Here is a 15,277-nt window from a genome sequence, read left to right on the forward strand (position 1 = left end):
TCGGAGGGAGGCCTATAAAAGGCCCATCAGTCGGAGCGGCGGGAGTTCGGCGAGGAGGAGCCAGCGGGAGGTCGGAGGGAGGCCTATAAAAGGCCCATCAGTCGGAGCGGTGGGAGTTCGGCGAGGAGGAGCCAGCTGGTGCAGCTGCAGGGAGAGAAGGCAAAAAAGAAGTAGAAAGAAATCAAAGAGTGATGTCACAGTCAAGGGGGTAAGTGATTTGCTGGTGATTGGTGAGTAGTTTTTCATTTAATCAGCAGGGAATATTTATCATTGTTGTTGCCAAATGAAGTTAATCTAGGTGTTATGTCATGGCAGGAGAGCTTGGACACGTGTCATGCTGCTCCTGTGCTATGTGGGAACTCAGGGACGCTTCCAGTGTCTCTGACGACTACATGTGTGGGAAGTGTATCCTGCTGCAGGTCCTGACAGACCACATTGTGGCACTGGAGCTGCAAGTGGATTCACTCTGGAGCATACGCGATGCTGAGGATGCCGTGAATAGCACGTTTAGTGAGTTGGTCATACGGCAGGTAAAGGTTACACAGATAGGGATTGGGTGACCAACAGGAAGAGCAGTGGAAGGAAGGTAGTGCAGAGGTCCCCTGCGGTCATCCCCCTCCAAAACAGATACACCGTTTTGGGTAATGTTGGGGGAGATGACTCATCAGGGGAGGGCAGCAGCAGCCAAGTCCATGGCACCGTGGGTGGCTTTGCTGCACAAAAGGGCAGGAAAAAGAGTTGGAGAGCTATAGTGGTAGGGGATTCTATTATAAGGGGAATAGATAGACATTTCTGTGGCCGCAATCAAGACTCCAGGATGGAATGTTGCCTCCTTGGTGCAAGGGTCAAGGATGTCTCGGAGAGGCTGTAGGGCATTTTTGAGGGGGAGGGTGAATAGCCAGTTGTCATGGTGCATGTGGATACCAACGGTATAGGTTAAAAAAACAGGATGAGGTCCTACAAGCTGAATTTAGGGAGCTAGGAGTTAAATTAAAAAGTAGGACCTCAAAGGTAGTAATCTCAGGATTGCTACCAGCGCCACGTGCTAGTCAGAGTAGGAATCACAGGATAGCTCAGATGAATACATGGCTTGAGGAGTGGTGCAGAAGGGAGGGATTCAAATTCTTGGAACATTGGAACCAGTTCTGGGGGAGGTGGGACCAGTACAAACCGGACGGTCTGCACCTGGGCAGTACCGGAACTAATGTCCGAGGGAGAGTGTTTGCTAGTGCTGTTGGGGAGGTTAAACTAATATGGCAGGGGGATGGGAACCTATGCAGGGAGTCAGAGGGAAGTAGAATGGGGGCAGAAAATAGAAAGAAGAAAAGTAAAAGTGGAGGGCAGAGAAATCCAAGGCAAAAATCAAAAAGGGCCACATTACAGCAAAATTATAAAGGGGCAAAGTGTGTTAAAAAGACAAGCCTGAAGGCTCTGTGCCTCAGTGCGAGGAGTATTCGTAATAAGGTAGACAAATTAACTGCACAGGCAGCAATGAATGAATATGATATAATTGGCATCACGGAGACACGGCTCCCTGGTGACCAAGGCTGGGAACTCAACATCCAGGGGTATCTAACATTCAGGAAGATAGACAGAAAGGAAAAGGAGGTGGAGTAGCATTGCTGGTTAAAGAGGAAATTAATGCAATAGTAAAGAAGGACATTAGCTTGGATGATGTGGAATCTGTATGGGTAGAGCTGCGGAATTCCAAAGGGCAGAAAACGCGAGTGGGAGTTGTGTACAGACCACCAAACAGTAGTAGTGAGGTTGGGGACAGCATCAAACAAGAAATTAGGGATGCGTGCAATAAAGATACAGCAGTTATCATGGGTGACTTTAATCTGCATATAGATTGGGCTAACCAAACCGGTAGCAATACGGTGGAAGAGGATTTCCTGGAGTGTATTAGGGATGGTTTTCTAGACCAATATGTCGAGGAACCAACTAGAAGGCTGGACATCCTAGACTGAGTGATGTGTAATGAGAAAGAAGTAATTAGCAATCTTGTTGTGCGAGGCCCCTTGGGGAAGAGTGAACATAATATGGTAGAATTCTTTATTAAGATGGAGAGTGACACAGTTAATTCAGAGACTAGGGTCCTGAACTGAAGGAAAGGTAACTTCGATGGCATGAGACGTGAATTGGATAGAATAGACTGGCAAATGATACTTAAAGGGTGGATGGTAGATAGGCAATGGCAAACATTTAAAGATCAAATGGATGAACTTCAACAATTGTACATCCCTGTCTGGAGCAAAAATAAAACTGGGAAGGTGGCTCACTGTGGCTAACAAGGGAAATTAAAGGTAGTGTTAAATCCAAGGAAGAGGCATATAAATTGGCCAGAAAAAGTAGAAAACCTGAGGACTGGGAGAAATTTAGAATTCAGCAGAGGAGGACAAAGGGTTTAATTTGGAGGGGGAAAATAGAGTATGAGAGGAAGCTTGCCGGGAACATAAAAACTGACTGCAAAAGCTTCTATAGATATGTGAAGAGAAAAAGATTAGTGGAGACAAACGTAGGCCCCTTGCAGTCAGATTCAGGTGAATATATAATGGGGAACAAAGAAATGGCAGACCAGTTGAATAAATACTTTGGTTTTGTCTTCACAAAGGAAGACACAAATAACCTTCTGGAAATACTAGTGGACCGAGAGTCTAGTAAGAAGGAGGAACTGAAGGAAATCCTTATTAGGCGGGAAATTGTGTTAGGGAAATTGATGGGATTGAAGGCCAATAAATCCCCGGGGCTTGATAGTCTGCATCTCAGAGTACTTCAGGAAGTGGCCCTAGAAATAGTGGATGCATTGGTGGTCATTTTCCAATCGTCTATCGACTCTGGATCAGTTTGTATGGACTGGAGGGTAGCTAATTTTAAAAAAGGAGGGAGAGAGAAAACGGGTAATTAGCCTGACATCAGTAGTGGGGGAAATGTTGAACTGGCATCAACAACTCTCTGCGATAGGTAATTCCATAGGTTAACAACTCTGAGTGAAGAAGTTTTCCTCATCTCAGTCCTAAATGGCTTACCCTTATCCTTAGATTGTGTCCCCTGGTTCTGGACTTCCCCAAAATCGGGAACATTCTTCCTGCATCTAACCTGTCCAGTCCCATCAGAATTTTATATCTTTCTATGAGATACCCTCTCATCCTTCTAAACTCCAGTGAGTACAGGCCCAGTCGATCCAATCTTTCTTCATATGTCAATCCTGCCATCCCGGGAATCAGTCTGGTGAACCTTCGCTACACTCCCTCAATAGCAAGCATGTCCTTCCTCAGATTAGGAGACCAAAACTGCAGACAATATTCAAGGTGAGGCCTCACCAAGGCCCTGTACAACTGCAGTAAGACCGCCCTGCTCCTATACTCAAATCCCATAGCTATGAAGGTCAACATACCATTTGTCTTCATTTGCCTGCTGTAACTGCATGCCAACTTTCAATGACTGATGTACCATGACACCCACGTCTCGTTGCACTTCCCCTTTTCCTAATCTGCCGCCATTCAGATAATATTCTTCCTTCGTGTTTTTGCCCCCAAAGTGGATAACCTCACATTTATCCACATTATACTGCATCTGCCATGCATTTGCCCACTCACCTAACTTGTCTAAGTCACCCTGCAGCCTCTTAACATCCTCCTTACAGCTCACACTGCCACCCAGCTTAATGTCATCTGCAAACTTGGAGATATTACACTCAATTCCTTCATCTAAATCTATTGTAAACAGCTGGGGTCCCAGCACTGAGCCCTGCGGCACCCCACTAGTCACTGCCTGCCATTCTGAAAAGGACTCATTTATCCCGGCTCTCTGCTTCCTGTCTGCCAACCAGTTCTATATTCACATCAGTACATTACCCCCAATACCCTGTGCGTTAATTTTGCACACCAATCTCTTGTCAAAAGCCTTTTAAAATCTAAATACACCACATGCACTGGCTCCCCCTTGTCCACTCTACTAGTTACAGCCTCAAAAAATTCCAGAAGATTTGTCAAGCATGATTCCCTTTCATAAATCCATGCTGACTTGGACCGATCCTGTCACTGCTTTCCAAATGCGCTGCTATTACATCTTTAATAATTGATTCCAACATTTTCTCCACCACCGATGTCAGGCAGACCGGTCTTTTACTCCCTGTTTTCTCTCTCCCTCCATTTTTTAAAAGTGAGATTACACTAGCTACCCTCCAGTCCATAGGAACTGATCCAGAGTCTATAGAATGTTGGAAAATGACCACCAATGCATCCACTAATTCTCGGGGCAGGATCGTCGCATTAACACTGTACGCTAAAGTCCGAGCCAGGAGAGGAGAGTATTTTTTCTGCCTGCCCCAGTTACATTGCTGCAGCAATTTTGGAGGTTATTCTGAGTCAACCTGGGAATTTTACCAGAAAACACCTAGATTTCCCAGCGTAACGTACATCTGTTGTGAGTCCTGTTCTGAGCCGACTGAAGGCCTCACAAAGAAAAAGCACACGATTAGTAATTCCAGAGCTATCACCAAGTTGACCCTCTATACTCTGAGGGGAATGAAAAAAACGTGACCATATTTATCATCAGCCTAATCAGGGTTATGGTTCCCATCTTGGAGTGGCAGGGTGCCTTTGTGATGGGTGCTCTGTGTCACTGCTGTAAGGGTCAGTGCTTGCCTCAATTTAAATGATCCTGTCACTGGGTCGGTGGCAGGTCAGAATGGTGTATCATTTCTTGGCGCCTATTTCCACATGTCAACCTTTCCTTTTGATAATGGGAAAAACTTATCTGCCATCATGCTGTAGTTGCAGGCTTCGTGACTAGGCGATGCTGTGCTGTTTTTCACCCAGTTTTCCAATGTTCTTTATCCATTTATTGGATGTTTGAAACTTGATTTTTTTTTTACCTATTAAATGGAGCATCCCAGGAGTCTCTTGCCCATTTGTGGATTTTGACCTTGACCCACCTGATCCATTTGTGGCTGCCTGAAGTGGCACTCAGACTGCGGCCTATCTGCCTCCTAACAAGGCTGTTTGTTTTCCGTGCTAGTAAATGTCTGGCCACTGTTTGAGTGAACAGGTATGACCCATTCTGGCCGACCAGTTGACATTGTGGTCATTCGCTCTTTCATTTTATATACTCAGCATCCTTAGGCCTTGAGCCTACCACCTCTGACCTCACTCTAGTGGTGGGGAGTTGGGGAGGGGGCATCAACATTAGGGGATTAGTTAACCAGTTTCGCAGCAGTGACCTGTGTTATATTTAAAATAATTACTCGGCTGTAATTTAAATAATACCGGTTTTCCAAATAAGTGTTAGGAAATCCTTTTAAGAAATCTTTCTTCCCTTACTCTGTGAACCAGAACCTCCCCAGCACTGCCTTTTTCCCATATTGTAACTGGATTCCCACCTTGAGCACCCTTGCCTTCAGCACCCCTCCTCTACCCCACAAACTTACCTCGGTTGACTGACTACCGTAATTATTATTTAATTCTCGGGAATATTGCTCGGCCATGCCCATCGACCTCGCTATCTGACAAGCAATCTCAAAAGTCAAGTCATTCGTCGTCAATAACTTCCTTCTGATCGCATCATTTTTCACCCCACAAACAAAACGATCCCGTAATGCTCGGTTTTGAAAGTTTCAAAAATTACAGTGCATCAATAGCTTTTTTAATGCTACAATGTAATCACTGATACATTCATCAGTGAGTGCCATGAACTCATTGAATGGCGGTGCAGGCTAGAAGGGCCGGATGGCCTACTCCTGCACCTATTTTCTATGTTTTGATTCCGAATCCCAAAACGATAGCTTTCAGCAATTTCTAACAGTGCTGCTCCAGCTTCATTAAAATCTCTTTAAGCATTGTGTCCTTTGGCTCGTCAGGCACAAGCAGATTTATAATGCCGGACCTGCCTCCGATAAGAAAATCGCTTTCTTATGTTCCAACACAGCCCGGTTCTGGACTGCATTGTCTGGAACTTCAATTTGTTATTTGCAGTGAAATACATTTCTAGCTGATCCACATATGCTTTAAAGCATTCCCGGTCATGTCTATATTCACCCAAATGTCCCAATACACCTGCCATTTTAATCTCTAGCTGTTCACACCGTATGCTGTATTTTACCTCGGATTTTGTAGCTTTTTCCAAAGACAGAAACTTCCAAATTCTCTCTGTAGGCTGGCTGAATCCTTCACCAACACAAATAAGCTTTAAATCATCTGAAAAATCCCATCTTCCATTGCCAAATGTGATATATTCACAGAACACAGCACACACAGCTTCCTAACATGGCAGGCAGCTCTCTTGGAAGTCTCCGGAAATCTGCCTGGTTCTGTTTATTATTAACCCTGCACTTGCAGTACACAATACGTCCATATCCACAATGTGGAGCTACAAACATTATAAGCTTACAGACATTACAGTTAGCAACACCCCCCCCTCCCAGTACTCGCTCACCCAGCAACCTTGCCTTCAATACTCCCACACCCCGGCCCTACCTTTCCTGTTTGTCACATCCCAAGTTCACTTTTGCACCACGGACATGCAAAGCAATAAGTTCTTCCAGCCACCCATCTCTGGACTCTTCCCAATGCTGTTGTAAAGCACAACTCCCCTTTCCCATTCCTACAAGACCTGGGAATCCCCTTCCTGGTGCTGCCATGCTGGATATTCTATTTTAAAGCTTTATTTTGATGTTTGTTATCAATGTTTCCCTCTTCCCCGCCCCCCCCCCCCTTCTATGCCTCAGTAACATGCATCTGGATTCCAGCTAACAAAATCAACAGGTGATCATTTTTATCTCCTTTGCTGTCCACCGATGGCATTCTCTGGCCTGGCAATAGGCAGTTCTGAAATACCACCTGGAGTGGAAACTGATGGTTATCTTTTCTTCCTCCATTTGATACAATTGGTAAAGTGCTACTTGGAGGAATCAGAATCTCAGTTTGTGATACAGCATAAAAATGAATGTCTGACGGTGCCAGCCCATCAAACATATCTTTTTCTTATTGCAAAATTTCTTCCATGCTGTGTTGTGTTCATACTTTATTTATTTGTTACAGCTCACAGGATGGGCATTATGACCCTGTGGGAGCTATTCACAGTTGCTGTACTCATGCTGATTCATGCTGGTTTGGGGACACCATTTTGGGTTGTTGTATAAAGCACACGGTTTAAGTTACATTTCTCTTGGCTCAGTTTCAGTTATTTACACGTACACAACATGCTGCAGTCTCCCAATTTATTATCCTCTACATTTGAACTAGCAGAGCAGTTATGTGCTGCTTGTATTGCTCACAGTGTTTCTATTTTTATGATCTAAAGTTATCACATTTCGTAGGGTAGTTGCTTCATTATGTTGTGGATATTGCCATATATACTGTTTTCCTCTTGGGCTACATTTATACTCCAGAAAGCAAACTAAGAGCAAATTGATCTGGGGTTCACCTGTGGTTTGGATATCTGAGTTGCACTGGCTCTTCTAAACTTGAGCCAATAATTTTGCTTGAGGAATCTCCCAATTGGTTGCTGAAACAACGGGGGGAAATTGGTGGAAATCCTAGATAAACCGCGAAAACTGCCGAGCGGGAGAACCTCCCCCTTCCCCGAGGAAATTCTCTGCACTGGCTTTTACTTCCTGGTATTGAAATCCATTTAAATTATTTTAACATGCTGACATCATAAATTTTGTAACCCACTGCTGCTATTCTAAAGTGTGAATTGGTTTGACAATAGGTTGCTTGTAATGTATATAATGTACCTGTAAACTCCACTTACAACTCCAGGCAGGTTTTGGGTGGGTAGTTGGGTAAAGAGCTGAGTTGGAAACAGGCCTGAACTATTTTAACTGCTGGGCCTCATCAACATGCCTCGAGACCTCTCTTAGCCTGGAACACGTGGGAAATGCGAAAGAAGTGGCTGCTAGTCTCACGCAAATTGAGCGGCTGACGATCGTCCACCAGCACTTGGGTAGTGGGGGAAGGCAGTTCTAGAAGAGTCCCACAGGAGGGAAGGGGGAGCTGTTTGGGACAGAGAAAGCCTAAAGTTTTCTCATAGGTCCCGGAAGAGCACTTTTACTCCTTCATGCCCCACGAAGAAAAGTTTAAAAAAAATAAACATATCTGTTTGGGCTTCTTCATTTTCCTTACTTTGTCCAGTCTGGCAGGAAGGCCACAGTGACTTCCCCGCTCAGGCTAGAGTTAAAATTGCATATTTAAAGAAAGATCCCGCCGACTTTGGGAGGGCGTTTTAGTCGCATGCAGCCAGTGTAGAAAATTGGGAATAGTGGGCGGCTTTAGGGTGGGCAAGTAACCTTGGTGATTTTAACTGCCTGCCTGCCCAGGTTCTGCCAAGTGCGTAGCGTTAAAACCACCCCTCCCCCCCTCAATTTACACTACAGCTTGAGCGCTGCAGTTTGCAAGCAAAAACACCTGGCTATTGGGGATTTCACTTTTATTGCTCCTGTGCAATCAGTAATCAGATCGCTTGGGTAAATCCCTGTTTACATTCAGTGAAGTGGAAAGTGCCTTGCAGAGGTGTGAAAGTTGGAGTTTACAAGAATCTTTAATATAATATATAGACAGTTGACTAATATGTTAAAATACAGATCCATACAGTTTTAATTGCATCACTTTAGTTATCTGTACATGTGCTTTTGTTTAGATCATGTTGTATGTGAAGAGGAAATCAAATATGCAATGCTGGCCCTAAATTGCATCTGTCCAGCCACGTCAACACTGATTACTCTGCTTGTGCACACTTCCAGGGGACAGTAAGTGTTTGTTTAAAAAAAAAAATATTAGCTTTTCCAAAATAAATACAGTGTATACTATACTTCTGTTTGTATCAGTTAATCTGAGTCCTGCATCCAGGCATTGAGTGCAGAATCTAGGCTAACACTGTTGTGTAGTCCAGAGGGAATGTTGAATTGTCAGTGGTGTCATCTTTTAAATGAGAAACTAAACAGAGGTTGTGTTTGCATATTCAGGTGGATGTTTAAGATCCCTTGGCACCATTCAAACAGCAGGGGATACTGTATTCTTGTTAAATTTCCTCCCTTAAGCAACATGATTAAAAATAGATGAAATGGTCACTCACCTTTTGGAATTTGTTGTTGGTACAGAATGCCTGTTACTTTTGCCAACATAACAATAGTCACTGCACTCCAAGATGTATTTCACAATACACATCTTTTTGGTGAAGGCCCATTCTATTTGTGAGTTTATAACTCTCCAAGCCGTGCCAGCCTTAGCTCAGTTTTAGTACTCTCGCCTCTGGGTCAGGAGGTTGAGAGTTCAAGCCCCACTCCAGAGACTTGAGTACATAATCTAGGCTGACACTTCAGTGCAGTACTGAGGGAGTGCTGCATTCTTGGAGGTGCTGTCCTTCAGATGAGACATTAAACCAAGGGCCCGTCTGCCCTCTTAAATAGATATAAAGATTGCATGGCACTATTCAAAGAAAAGCAGTGGTGTTTGCAAGGTGTCCTGGCAAGATTTATCCCTCAACCTACACACAAATTTGGCAGCTGGAGTATAATGTAGGAAAATGTGAGGTTATCCACTTTGGCAGAAATAATAGAAAAGCAAATTATAATTTAAATGTAGAAAAATTGCAAAGTCCTGCAGTACAGAGGGACCTGGGGGTCCTTGTGCATGAAACACAACAAGTGATTATGCAGGTACAGCAAGTAATCAGGAAGGCAAATGGAATGTTGGCCTCTATTGCAAGTGGAATAGAGTATAAAAGCAGATAAGTCCTGCTACAACTGTACAGGGTATTGGTGAGGCCATACCTCTGGAGTACTGCGTACAGTTTTGGTCTCTGGATTTAAGGAAGGATATACTTGCATTGGAGGCTATTCAGAGAAGGTTCACTGGGTTGATTCTGGAGATGAGGGGGTTGACTTTTGAAGATAGGTTGAGTAGGTTGGGCCTATAGTCAATTGGAGCTCAGAAGAATGAGAGGTGTTCTTTATCGAAACATATAAGATAATGAGGGGGCTCGACAAGGTGGATGCAGAGAGGATATTTCCACTCATAGGGGAAACTAAAACTAGGGGACATAGGGCTCAATTTTCCCCAGTGATTTGCACTGTTATTTTGGAGTCGGCTGCTTTTTTTGGTGTATTGAGTCAAATTTCCCCTGCGATCTGCGCCGGCGTAACTGACTGAGTTACGATTTTTCTAGGCCAGTTTCTTTTGACGTTCCCTCATGTCTGTGCCGTTTTTTTCAATTGTTTGCAGTTTGGCCAACTTTTTTTTTTCTATTACGTTGGTGTATCTGGCCACTCACAGAAAACCTTCTGGTGAGTTAAGAAAACCAGCGCACATTCACAAATCTGCACTGAAAGACGCCATTGTTTTTAAATCGAAGATTTTGGAGGGAGTCAAGAACACTGTCAAAATCAATAATAAAGTTAAACTTTTTTTTACCTGTCAACATAGAAGTGTAAATTTATTTGATTTCACAAGTTTTCTATTTTTTTAAAAATTCATTCACGTGTCACCAGCGAACATCTTGAAGGCCTGGAAGGTTGTCGGTTTGGCTGGCAGAATCGGCCTCATGTCTGGACACAGTGGCTTGGGGTTTGGCTACAAAACACCCCGGGAGGGGTGAGAGAGAGAGAGAGAGAGAGAGAGAGAGACTGGTTGGCTGACTGACTGGCTGACTGTAGCCCAGGGAGAGAGAGAGGTCACAAGACTCGTGGGGTGGGGGGGGGGGGGGCGGGCGGGGCGGACGGCGTTGGCGGGAAGAGAGGAGAACCTGAGGGCTCAATGACAACTATTCCACATTGACATGTTTACTGTTTGGAGCTGTTCCATTATGTTGTGTTAATGGAACATAGTTCAGTTTTAATGTAAAATATATTTTATTCAAAAGTTTACAATAACTGACCTTAACTTTAATAAAATTATTCTTGTATCAAACTTCACTTTAAGATCATTCTTTAAGATCACTTATAAACTTGTAAATTTACATAACTTACAAAAAACTTTTAATTTGGGAACAGTTCCAACAGTAATAATAATAACAACAGCAGCAGCAGCAAAGAAAGGCTGCACCCACCCATCTCTCATCCCCCTTATTCTAAGAGCGCCCGCTGAGCTTGGTCTTGGACATTCCCCCACCCCTGCCCACAGGTGGTGGCACGGTGTTTCTGGGCTTGGTACCAAGCTTATTCCTTCTAACATCTCTGGTACTGCGTGTGGGGGCATCAGCGTCAGGTGGCAAGTTGGAGGGCCCAGCTTTGGGCTCTGAAGAGGCTGGTGTGGGGATTGCAGTGAGTGTGGCAGTTGATTCTGTCAATGGGCGCGGGGTCTGGGCGTGTTCCCTTATTGCAGCAGCTAACTCCAGCATGCCGTCCCTCATGCACCCTGACCGTGTCTCAGCGACCTGCTACATTCCCTCCCTCATGGCCAGGGATGTGGTTTGCACTACCTCTGACATTCCCTCCCGAATGGCCAGTGACATGGTTTGCACTACCTCTGACATTCCCTCCCTCATGGCCACTATTCCCTCACTGATGGTCCCGGATATCTTTCCCATTTCTCCCGACAGTCCCGTTACCTCATCACTGATGGTGTCCAGGAGTGATCGGGTAAGGTCAATGCTCTCTGCACTCAGTGACATCATTTGAATCACATCTGTTCCATCCTGCATCTCAGGAGAGCATGGTCGAGCTCTCCTTCCCATCCTCGCACCACACTACTGGAACCCGCAACCTGGGGTAGTAGGGCCCTGGGTTTGCCTCGCTGCACCACACCACTGGGAACCGCAACCTCGGAAGGTGGGAAACCATGGAATGTCCCACCAAAACTCAAACCACTAGTCACGGAAGGGGCTGGCACCTCCATGAGCGGCACCTCCTCCATATTCAGTACAACCGTGGGAACTCCATCCAGCACCATCCCCCAACCCCCCCCCATGTTCTTGGTCTGGAGGGTGGTATTGGAAAATGTTCTCCTCTTCAGGCTCATCCTCGTCTGAATCTTCTTCCGCATTGTCAGTGTTGGCCTCAAGTTCTGCAAAATATAACATAACTGTCAAATGGTTAGCAGCAGAGGAGGGGGCAGGGTGGGTGGCATGAGTAGGCTCACAGATCGCAGGCCAGGCAAGTTGATTTGAATGGCCATGATGAATTTGCAGGACTTGCCCTCTCCCTCGAGTGTGGGCCCAGCTTGTGTAGTACTGATGGCTTTTTTCCAGTCGGGGCCTATCAAAGCAGCTTGTTGTCCAAGCAGAGGAATGCTGGGCTCGAGGAGCAGATGGCTACACACTGCAACATACATGGGGAAGAAAGATGTCTGGAGAACACATTCCAGAATGTGGTCACTCTATAGTTAGAAATAGTGAAGCAGAGAAAAGGAAGTGGGTGACTGCTGCAAAGGAAGGATGAAATGGCGGGGGAACCAGTACAGTGAGTCTGTATTGGATTCTTATATGGAACCCATATGAGAAGAGATGCCATTTGAACTTGATATTACACACAAAAGGAGATGGTAGGATAGATCATCATAACACCTTGACAGCAGTGACCATTATATGGTTATACTCATCCGCTTTTCCATTACAATCAGTACAGTGCTAAGGGAGTGCTGCATTGTCAGAGGTAGTCTTTTGGAGGTGAGTTAAGCCATGTCTGCCTGCTCAGGTGGATATAGAAACATAGAAAATAGGTGCAGGAGTAGGCCATTCGAGCCTGCACCGCCATTCAATGAGTTCATGGCTGAACATGCAACTTCAGTACCCCATTCCTGCTTTCTCGCCATACCCCTTGATCCCCCTAGTAATAAGGACTACATCTAACTCCTTTTTGAATATATTTAGTGAATTGGCCTCAACAACTTTCTGTGGTAGAGAATTCCACAGGTTCACCACTGTCTGGGTGAAGAAGTTTCTCCTCATCTCGATCCTAAATGGCTTACCCCTTATCCTTTGACTGTGAAAGATATAAAAGATCCCATTGCATTATTCGAGGAGGCGCAGTGTGTTCTCCTGCTGTCCTGGCTAACAGTCATCCCTCAAACAACATCACTAAAAGCAGATTATCTGGCCATTTATCTCATTGCTGTTTATCTCATTGTGGGACTTTGCTGTGTGCAAATTGGTGGCCACTTTTGCCTCAAACAACAGCAACTACACTTCAAAGTCATTCTTTGGCTGTAAAGTGCTTTAAAACATCCTGAGGACGTGAAAGCATGAAAAGTGTTATAAGAATGCAATGTTCCAATAGAAATATTTATCTTTAGAAAGGCAGACTTAATGGAACTGGTGAATGACTTAAGGAAACTGGACAGTACTCTGAGCAGGGGAAAAGCATGTAAGAAAAGATCATATTTACAAATGACTTATTTGGGCAACCTCAGAAGGTGGGAAACCATGGAATGTCCCACCAACACTCAAACAACTAGTCACAGAAGGCAGTATAAGCAATTAGGGAAGAAATGTCCAAAAAAATAAATTGTTTCTGAGTTATGAAGCTATGTGTAGCATATTGGACGCAGACAACATAAAAACTGGTCAGGAGAGCGAAAATTATGTTAGGACAGCAGAAAATATTAAAAAGAAAGTCAAGTATTTCAATAAATGCATTCACAGTAAACAAGAAAATATTGGGCCATTGAAAGATCCTAAATATAAATATTAGGAGCGAAAAATTCCGTTGCGTCCCGTTTGGGGGCAGCAACATCCAGGAGACGGGACCTTTTGCGCCAAGCGCGGAAGTCTCTAAATTTGGATTACCGCCCCCGGAAGGAAGTGGAGCACAAAATAACATTCTCCACTTCCTTTCTAGGGCGCTAGCGGGGTAGACGGGTGGGGAACGGGGCAGAGCACCACGCACTGGGCCATGTGGCACTGCCATGTAGGAGGGGCTCTTCCCTTAATTAAAGCGAAGGACCCAAGCTGCAAATTCTGCAGTAGAAAAATGGTCCTCCCTGGATCACCGGGGAGCGGGGGTGCCGTACCAACAGCCCAGCACTCCAACAGAGTGTCGAGCTGACCGATCGCAGCACGGACCCCACATTCAAAGCGGCAAGATGGGCGCTCGGCAACACCAGCAATATTTTTTTTGTAATGGCCCACACATCCCCTTTAACTTGTGCCCCGCGAGCGGCTGGCTGCCCTCTACACGCCCCCTGAAGCTGTCTCTGGCATCGCCCGGCGCTGCTTCAGGAGGCGCTACCAAATTTAGGGTCAAAGGCGCTAACAGGGCATTGCGCATGGTGATGACGTTGTGATCGCTGGCGCAGCGGAGCGGGGTGCAATGGGTTACCACCGTCGCTAAACTCCCATGGAATTTAGCGGGAGTAGTTAGCAGCGCCGCACCTGGGCGAAAAGTCAGTTGTGCCGGAGGTGCTCACAGGAGGCGCAAACGACCCGAATTTCTAGGCCTAAGTGTCCAGAGGATAGTAAATATACTAAATGAATTCTTTTCTGCTGTTCATGGAAGCAGTTTCCCCAGAATCAAAGGTCAATTTCTAGGGAGGGTGTAGACAGAGGGAGGCATGGAATAAGAGGAAACCTTCCAAAATGGATTGAAAGTAGGCAAAAGTGAAGAAGAAAATCATCTTTATTTTTATTCATTCTTGGCATATGGACATCTTTGGCAAACCCAGCATTTATTGCATAGCCCTAGTTGCCCTTGAGAAGGTGGTGGTGGACTGCTTTCTTCACCACTTGCAGTTTCTCAATGCTATTAGGGAGGGAGTTCGATGTAGGAATGGAAATATATGTCCAAGTCCGAATGACATGTGACTTGAAGGGAAATTGGAGATGATGGTATTTTCATGCTCCTGCTGCCCTTCTCCTTCTAGGTGATGGAGGTCTTGGGTTTGGGAGGTTGTGAATGAAACTGCATTGACATGGTAAGGAGTCATGTGGGGTTGCCACATGAATTAGTGCTGGGTGAATGTTGTTTGCAGTCTATCTAAACAATTTGGATCTGGGGGCAGAGACAATGCTGTCTAAGTTTGTAAATGGCACCAAATGGATGGTTTCAAATAATTGGGAAAAGGTGTCTTGATAGCTTGGGAAGATACAGCTTGGGAAGATGAGTGGTAAATGGCATTTAATGTGGCTAACCATAAGGTAATGAGACTAGGAAAGGGAAGTAAACATTGGCAATATAAACAAAATAGTTCTACACTCCAGGACACAATGTAAGAAAGAAGTCTGGGTAGTATGAGTAGATAACTCACTGAAAACAACAGTGTAGTGTGCAACAGCAAGCAAATATGACTGGATATAGGGATCTACAGTTCGAGGGATAGATCACAAATGCCAGAAGGCGATAATG

At 45.0% G+C, this 15,277-nt stretch overlaps 1 protein-coding gene across 3 annotated transcripts in view; it reads left to right on the plus strand.

Moving 5' to 3' along the window:
• LOC139268148 (potassium channel subfamily T member 2) overlaps nucleotides 1-15,277 on the plus strand; it is a 1,179,460-nt gene that overhangs the window by 599,547 nt on the left and 564,636 nt on the right. For all 3 annotated transcript variants that reach the window (XM_070886186.1, XM_070886187.1, XM_070886188.1), the window contains exon 14: nucleotides 8,641-8,749. In XM_070886186.1, the coding sequence (XP_070742287.1) occupies nucleotides 8,641-8,749 (109 nt within the window). The remainder of the gene's footprint in view (nucleotides 1-8,640; nucleotides 8,750-15,277) is intronic.

The sequence above is a fragment of the Pristiophorus japonicus genome, chromosome 8, assembly GCF_044704955.1.
Source record: "Pristiophorus japonicus isolate sPriJap1 chromosome 8, sPriJap1.hap1, whole genome shotgun sequence".
NCBI lineage: Eukaryota > Metazoa > Chordata > Chondrichthyes > Pristiophoridae > Pristiophorus > Pristiophorus japonicus.